Here is a 9,113-nt window from a genome sequence, read left to right as displayed (position 1 = left end):
TGAAAGGATGAATTGACGCTCCCCACATATTTTGTTATATTATATGATCTAGGCCGGAGGCCCATGGATCCAAATATATGAGAGATCATGAACCTAAAGTTTTGGGTATATAGTAGTTAATGCTCTTCACTTTATTGCAATATTATCATGGCTTTTACTCAATATATATTTCATGCCCATTTGAAAAAGACAAATAAATTTTCAAGTCGTGTTTAACTCTGGCTAGAAGTTCTGAACTCACATGCATTGAAATATGTAATTTGAGAGATTTGATGTGGTTATTTGAACCTATAAGGCACAAAGTTCTGAACTGTCATTGTGGAAAGATGTAAAAACCATATGTGCAATTTTAAGAATTTACCCAATTATTATAACAAGAAAGGAGCATACAACAAATAGATTCTTTTCACCTGCAAGGAAGGAGCAAGCTCTGTAAAATCTATACAATTCCATTATGTTCTAGAAGCCTCTGAAGGAAGAGGACGACGCCTCTTAAGCTTAGCCATGAGCCTTTCATGGTCTCCCAGAATATTTTCATTGGAAATCTACAGCATGTCAAGCCTTGTCCGCATATCAATGAAGTATGAACTCACCAGTTTCAACAAGGCCTTATTTTCCTCTTTAAATTCCTCAACCTCTTGTTAAGATTCATAAATCATTCTGTGAAGAGACAAATTTTCAGTGTTCAGCTCCTGAATCTCATTTGCTCTGGCACGCAAACGATCAACCATGTTAGAAACAGAAGCAACACTCTGAATGCTAAAAGTCATTAAGTCATCAATAACTTCTTCGTCAGACCTTCCTGTTAACAATATTTCATCCATAGGAGTAAGGAAATTCCTAACTACTATGACAGCAGTCGTATCATTCATCATCACATAATCATTGACCGTGAGATGACAATTTTGGGATACAAAGGATGGACACTTAATCGTAAAAAGAAATATGCTCCTGAAAACTTATGTCACTAACTTACCTCACCAGTTCAAACTTACTTTGTAGTAATAGTATACCACATTTCCCAAGTGTATCTAATCCCTAAAGCTCTGATACCATTCTGTCACACCCGGACTCGGGGTGGGTGGAAACCCGCGCCTGGTGCGTGAGAAAATAAAAACTAAAATAAAATAAAAAGAAAGCCGAAACATTTGGTTTAAAATAAACTTCTCTTATAAAAATATAGCTCCAAAATCTTACAACTTTACAATTAATACATAAAGCTCTATCACTCTCATCTAATTCAGCCTCAACTGGTTTAGTCCTTTTCTTGCCCACTAATTCATTTGAAAAATTAAACAGGATGAAGAGTGAGCAACCATAGCTCAGTAGGGACATGAGACCTTACCACAATAGATTGATATGACTAAATTAAGTGACATGCAATCACACAGCCAAATATCGCATTATTAATAATAATACATAAGTGCTCTTCATCTAATCCTGTTAATTCATATAACTGGACAAGCAGACCTGGACGTCTCATACCATGCTTATACCACTTGGTCCCGAATGCCCATTTATATGAACTAACACCCATTTCAACCATCCCATAATTCCCCTTTTGTTAGTCATCTTGTCTAACTCCCTTTTACCAGTCCCGAATCACCCAATAAAAATCATGTGCACTGTGGGATCCCTGAGACCTGGTACCTGCCAAGAGTTAGACTCAACTACACAAAAGACTATTTCCATTACCCTATTTTCCATCATTATTTTCTCCAACCAACATCTCCAACTAATTTCCATGACATGATATAGTTCTTCTTTTCACATATCTCATAACAACAATGTAATCATTTAAATATCACCAATGTACATGCCAACATTAATTAAATAATTAACAACACATAAACACTCAATATCAAGAACATCCATCAAGTTATAATATCACGCATAATATAGTGCTCACGAAATTTAATTAAATCAATTTCCGTAAAGGCTCCCAAGAAATCCTTACCTTGATTCCAAAGCATTGCTCTAATTTCAGAAAATACAAGCTAAGCCCTATATCTATTTCAAGAATTTTATCACTCTCTCTCTCTCTCTCTATTGTATTTTACTTCATTTCTCTGGTTCTCATTTTTGTTATTGACAAAATAGGGGAGAGGCCTTATTTATACTCTTACAAAACTTAGGCATGAAGTAAGAATAGACATATGGATAAGCTTAATGAATAAGGATAAATACGAATATAGGAAGATAAAATCTAACTTCTTATAGGAGCTGTCAAACACACACAAGCTTTAAGCTTTTAAAACAAGTGACACATATATTGGTGACAAGGATGAAATATGCATGTGCCTATTCCACACATCCACTCCACCTTAAGATGAGTAAACTCATATGTGTATATATATAATAACAATAAAAATTACCATGTCAATCCTTTTGTCCAAGTTAACTTGCTCAGAAAGATAAAAATAGATTTTCTTTAGCTATTTAATACACAAAAAATATCTAACGATTTAGAGAAAAACAAATAATATAATTTATAGTTATTCAAATGTATATATATATTTACTACTACAAATAATTATTAAAAATAGCATTGTAAACGTAAAACAATACATATATATATATATAAACATTTAATCTTCTTTAAAAACTTTTAAGAATATGGATTCTCACAGATAATTTTTGGTTTTGGAGTTGTTACTCAAATCATCAATGGGTTGTGTTGATTGAAACCACATTCTATTATTAAATGTCGACAATATCATTGGCCATCAATGGAAAGAGGCAATTCCATTACAGATGAGAATGAACATGAAAGAACAAACCCATAGATGTTAACCTTGAAAGTTATACTTGGGTGTTCGAAATAAAGAGGAATACACTCACTTTGTATGACACAATGTTTCTGATAGAAACAAGGAATATTGGGTTTCTCCATGCTTACAGATGTAATTGCGCCTTCTTATTGCACATTTATGGAAGTATATTGCCAAAAACGATTCCCTAAAGATGTACAAGCAGAACAAATAGTTGGATATAAAGCTATATAATGTGTCATGAAGTGTAATTCCTTAAATAAAATCCCTGAAGGATTGAAATTGCATGAAGCAAGTCTCTGAAGGACAAGTGCCTGAAGCACAAATTTTGTACTCAATACTAAAATGTATAAATTGCCTCAGTGAACACATTAATTATGATATGGTTGCAACACATTACAACTCCTGAAGAGTTGATATTGATCAAAACTTCAGAAGAGTTAATACTTGGTTAAAACTCCTGAAGAGTTCAAGAAATATTTGTCTCGGCCTGAAAATCGAGTATTATGCCAACAAGATTCTTGCTTATACTAAGAAAGTATTGAAACATTTTTATGTGGATTATCCGTTGGGCACTTAAATGATTTTCCGGAAGTATACTGGACCGAACATTGTATTTTCCAGATAGAGCTCAATTCCATCACCACCACTTTGGGATGATGTGAGACATATTTGATGCTATCTCCGCATAAAGCCATATACGGGCATATTTTTTCAAGTGAACTTATAAATAGCACAGGTTTTGTTGGATACGCGGACCCTAAAAATTTCTATGATTTACATAGAGATCACTTACTGGAAGTATATTTACTTACTCAACTAAGTAATTTTTTATGGCTACATCCTCCACTCACTTTGAAAGATTTTCCTTTCAGAATGTTAGTCATGAAAATTTCAGGGGGAGCATGCAGAAGTATGCTACACTAATTAATGTACTCTTCTTCCCTCCATCAACTCTTTATCTCATTGGGTTTTCTCCTGACAAAATTTTAATGAAACGACTCATTAGTTACTTACGGTCTCCAAGATGGAGTGTTGTAAAGATAGTGGGTGGAGCCCACATGTTGGATTCCTTGTCAGCCACATCTTGGAAACTTATCACTTGCATGGCATCATTTCCTTAGTCTAAAAATAAGGCATTATTATGCCTTTGCATTTACATACCCCAACTGGGAGAAGAAAAAAAGTCAAGTAGAAAGGAAGAGAAGGAAGAAGAGAAGGAAAGAAAGGGAGAGAAAGAGAGGAGAGGAAAAAGATAGCAGAGAGAGATTCTCCAAGAGAGAAATATCAATGAGCCACATATATTGTAAACACTAAAGTTGTATCCCTATTATTTTACATAGTGGAAAAGTTACTGATGCTGCTCTCCGAGGACATAGGCATGGCCGAACCTCCTTAAATATTGTGTCTCATTTACTTTACGTGCAACTAAATATTCTCGCATATTTCTTTCTTTTTACAACATGACGAACTTTATAGGTCTCGTCAACTTTAAGACTACTCATGTAAGTTCTAGCAATTTCAAATAATGCGCTCCTGCCTCTTCTTCTATGACTTCTGCATAGACCACATGTTGCATGTACCACATGTTGTGTCTCAAATACTTCTATATCTCTTTGGCAAAAATTTAAAATGTAAAAAAAAAAAAAAAAAAAAACTTCTACATCTCTTAATGGTATATAGATCATTGATTCAAGGGCAATCACATGACATTTGAGTATTGATTCGTAATAGTATATAGATCATTAATTTTTATACATACTATTTAACCTTCTTTTTTTTTTTTCTGGTTTAGCAGAATAAACTTATTTAATTTACAAATTATAGAACGGATAGGAAAACAAAAAAGAAAAAAGAAAAAAGAAAAATTCATACAAACAAAAAGCAGCTGAAAGTTTGAAAAGACACCGTTCGGCTCGTGTTCACCACATGATAACCTTCCCCAATAGCCTGCATCTCGGAGAGTAGTGCGAGACAGAACTCAGTGAGTGAGTTGAGGAAAAATGTCGTTTATTCAACGCGCCGTGAAGGTGCCGCCCAACTCGGTGTCTCTGGAAGAAGCCAGGCACCGAGTCTTCGACTTCTTCAGGGCCGCCTGCAGATCTATACCCACCATCATGGAAATCTACAACCTAGACGACGTCGTTGCGCCCTCTCACCTCCGCTCCGTCGTCGCCTCCGAGATCCGCAAGAACTCCTCCGTCACTAACCCTAAGGTCCCCTCTCTCTCTGTCTCTCTCTCCTCAAACTATACGAAACGATGCCGTTTTATATTCCGAGTAAAATGTCAGGAATTTCTTATTTGCCTACAAGAAACCTTCATTTTGCAATCATCAAATTGGGAATTTTAGTATGAAATGGAGTTGTCTAATCTTGTATTCATTCTTCAATTTTGTGCCAAGTCGTTGAATGAATTTAGGTTGAAATTCAGGGATCGTGCACACTATGAGTGATTTTAGATGCAGCATTTCTACTTTGTATCAGAATTTCCGAAAATTTTCACTCAGAAACACTTTTGTTTTTGGCTCATTTTTTGTTGCTGTTTGGGAATGCAATAAAATTATGGTTATTGAAGCTGAAGCTGTACTTGTGTTTAACTGAAATTTCTTAACATGGTATCATAGCAGGAGATTGAAGCTCGAATCTTTGCAATTGCAATATTGCAATTTGTATTAAATTTCACTTGTTAGGCCTCTATAGTGGTAGTGGAGGCCACACATTGATGGGAGTTTTGTCGTCTAAATTACTGTTGTCTTACATCCTAAACAGAGGAGTATTAGTGTTATTAGTTTTTGTCCCACACCCTGGCAGCTTTAATTTTCAATTCTTGGGAATAATGGATGACTAAAAACTTTGATTGGTAGAGTTCTTTTGAGGGTCCTGTTTCGGCGTCACACACAAGTGAATGTCTAGGTTTGAATTTCTCCTTGGTACTGGCCCCCAATTTATTTGATCTGTGCTAATATCAGCAGGAATTCATGGGTGAAGACCAGACATTGGGTTTACTATGTATGCATATGTAATTAGGTTCCGATAATATGGTGAAGATAAATCATTCAATGTTAACAAATCTTTTGTCACCTATCCTTCTTGCACATATTTTACATTATAATGTTTTTCGGTAGCATTCTTCAAATGGTTTCTGTCTCTATATGTTTATGGAGTTATGGTAGATTTTTCTTAACTCTTCTAGGATCTCTAATACTGCCTGAAAGTAATATTAGGAAACGCTCAGGCTAAAAGGTCCTTGAATCATTATGATCATGGAGCTTGATTGAGTGAAACAACGGAATGAAATTAATCATTCATGTAAAGCACTTTGACGTCTCATTCCTGGCTAGTAATATGCCAGATTTATTGAGTTGAATAAATTGCGAAGATTTTCTACATTGAGTTGGTTGTATATTAGCGGGCACAAAATCAGAATTGTGGAAACTATAACCAGGAATTTAGGCACTACCTGCACCTGCTTGCTAAAATGTTATTCTGATTTGTGGCTTATAAACATTTCTCATTTTCTGGATAGTATTAATTTGCAGGTCATCAATATGCTTCTCTTCAAGGCAATGGAAGAGTTAAATAACATCACTGAGCATGCAAAGCAGCGACACCATATCATTGGCCAGTATGTGGTGGGTCACCAAGGGCTTGTGCAGGATTCGGGCACCAAGGATCAGGGGGCCTCTGGTTTTCTCAAAGATTTTTATAAGAGCAATTATTTTTGAATTTCCGCTGCTCCCTGGATGTGCTCACATGAGACTTTGCTTTTGGGGCTTCCTAAATAAAGGTGTACTTGACAATGTTTTTTGTATCTCTCTGTTGGATGTAGATTGTTAAGGTCACTGGGTCATAAATGAATTTCTGATTTTTATGAAGTAATTAATGTTATGAAAAAACAAGAAACTAGGTGCAGTAATGTCACTGGTTGAGCTGTTTAGCTTATTGTTCTGCTATTTATTTTTGGATGCTGTGAGGGTCTTGTGTATGGCTTCCCTTTATAATCTTATCTGCATGCCTCTTATGTGTTGGGATTGAGAAGTTTTCGCCATTTTCTCCAGGCCAATCTGGTTAAATGTTGGGTGACCATCATTCTGGGGATTGAAATTTAGAAATTTATGCAGTCGTCGTTAATAAGTTCACACTTTTCTGGTTCCGCATATTCTCTTGTTCTGATACTCTAGCATGGGCCAATTTACCTTGGCAAAAAAGAAGCCTTTTTTAGGAGTTGTTCTATAGTGAGGACCTTATCTAAGGCATTTAGATAAGGACTTATCTCTTAACTGTTGGATCAAACTAACCAATTTGATCTAATAACTAACTAATTTAATCCAATAACTAACTAATTTAATCCAATGATTAAGAAATAGGGTCACATTTAAAGTACTTTTACCCATTTCAAATAGCAAAAGGCAAGGGGAGTTAAAGGTAGTTACTGCTCATGTGAATAATGATTGTCTTAGTAATTTTTTTGATGTATTTTCACTCATTGTCATAGCAACTAAAGGACAACTATTATTCACATGAGATATGAAGAGAGGAATTGGTATGGAGTTTTGGTGTGGGAAGTGAAGAATATGTCTAGGTATTTATATGAAAAAAAAAAAAAATCATAAAATTTTGGTTTTTTTAATTTGTTAATTTTTTAAATTAATTTTTTAGTATTTAAATTGATTGCTGACATCATAATGATGTCAGTGTGAGATCAGCCGCTGTCAATGGGATTGGGGGCCTAGGAGCCTCTTGCCCGGAGTAGCCCCTCCCGTTAGAAATGCTCAGATTACACCCTTATTATATAGAATTCTTGAAACCCCCTCATTTTCACTCTTTTCTGGGCTCAAATAATGAGAACGGCCCTTTAAAATTGCCACCGAACGGTCCTCCTTCGGGGAAAGCGGAGAGTCAGAGGGAGTGGGAGTGGCTAGTGGAGACTAGATGCAGAGGATTTGAACTCCTCAACTGACTGTGAGTTGTAAACGAGTTTGGCAGTATTGATGCTGACACAATTTTCAGCAAAGCAAATAAATAAAATAACAGAAAAAAAATAATAATAATAATAATGTCAAAGCACTGAACATTAGAAAAGGCAATTAAAAAAATGAATTGTCCTAGGAAAGTGGACGATTTCTAATTGTTTTTTTACAGAAGGAGCCGTCTAGAGATTGCAATAATTTAAATGCAGCACATCTCGTCTCGGCTCTCTCGTAACTTTTTCCATCATCATCACCGAAATCCAAGTGGGTTTGGTTCAAATATTTTTGTGGTATAAATAAATAGAAGATTATCCACAATGATAGTTTAATGCCACTTTGTAAGGTGATTTTGGTATGAGGTGCTTCAAAAATATCTTTCCTTTTTTGTGTTATTATAACTTTGTTGGTACAAGGTGGTTCAGAAAAATGGTACATTTGTGTATAAAACCTTATATATAAAAAAAAGAATTTTTCTATAAAACATGTTGGGGGAAACTGTTTTATAATATAATTTTTACTTGGGTAAGATGTATATACATCAACCATATATTTATACATACAAGAATTAGTGATGTTAATGATATCAAATTTACAGATATGGGTTTAACCAAGTTGGCTGAAGCGGATGTGCTCCCCAAACCACAGTTCGAATTCTCATTCTCGTAGTTTAGATTAGTTTAAAGTAGAATATCATTTGTAAAAAAACAAAAAGATATCAAATTTGAGTATGTCACTATGTCAATATCTTAATTATTAATAGTAAATAGGGTTTAAATTTCAATGCGTAAGTTGTATGTGTTAATGATGTCATTATTGTATATAAAAAAAAGGTACACACATCTTTTCTAGGCTAACCAACAATGTAAGGATTGGAACTGCCTATATTTTAAGCCATTATTTCTATAAAAAAAAATTATTCAGGTTGGAAGTTGTTTGGTCATCTAAAATGTGCACAAAAGTGGTTTGTTATATTAAATTTAAATAAAAATGTAGATAATCAAATGGTTAAACAATTTCCATTAATTAACAAAAAACACAAAAACACCAAAAAAAAAAAAAAAAACTGATGTAGCTGATTTTTGCATGGATAATCTGTGAGAAAGAACCTAAAAATTAAACAGTTGCGATCATTTATTTATAGCCCATAATAGGATGTCTTTACTATAGAAAACCTCTCCTAACAATTATATGAGTAGCAGCCTTGAGTAATATGTGAGAAAGAACCTAAAAATTAAACGGATGCGATCATTTTTTTATAACCTTGAGTAATTCCAAGTTGAAATTTTGTTTCATAGTAGTAATTTTTTTATATATAAAAAAATAATTAGATCAATAAGAATAAAGAGTTCAGAGTAGCATCTCCAACCAATGT

The 9,113-nt window shown here is 34.4% G+C and overlaps 1 protein-coding gene and 1 long non-coding RNA gene across 2 annotated transcripts; one reads left to right on the top strand and one right to left on the bottom strand.

Annotated features, from left to right (window-relative positions):
* Positions 1–342: 342 nt before the first annotated feature.
* Positions 343–2,072, bottom strand: LOC148916738 (uncharacterized). Its single transcript, XR_016127326.1, has 2 exons — positions 1,958–2,072; positions 343–708 (listed from the first exon to the last, which is right to left on the bottom strand). It is a non-coding gene; the product is annotated as an uncharacterized LOC148916738 (long non-coding RNA).
* Positions 2,073–4,706: 2,634 nt separating this feature from the next.
* Positions 4,707–6,724, top strand: LOC103330792 (LYR family of Fe/S cluster biogenesis protein). The gene is made up of 2 exons (XM_008233404.3): positions 4,707–4,987; positions 6,311–6,724. Exons 1-2 carry the CDS (start codon positions 4,775–4,777, stop codon positions 6,494–6,496), a joined length of 399 nt encoding a protein of 132 aa, XP_008231626.2. The 5' UTR covers positions 4,707–4,774; the 3' UTR covers positions 6,497–6,724.
* The last annotated feature ends 2,389 nt before the right edge of the window (positions 6,725–9,113 follow it).

This window comes from Prunus mume, linkage group LG5, assembly GCF_029339155.1.
Source record: "Prunus mume cultivar Tortuosa linkage group LG5, ASM2933915v1, whole genome shotgun sequence".
NCBI classification, from domain to species: domain Eukaryota; kingdom Viridiplantae; phylum Streptophyta; class Magnoliopsida; order Rosales; family Rosaceae; genus Prunus; species Prunus mume.
The sequence above is the reverse complement of the archived record's forward strand: the minus strand, read 5'-3'. Positions and strand labels throughout refer to the sequence as shown.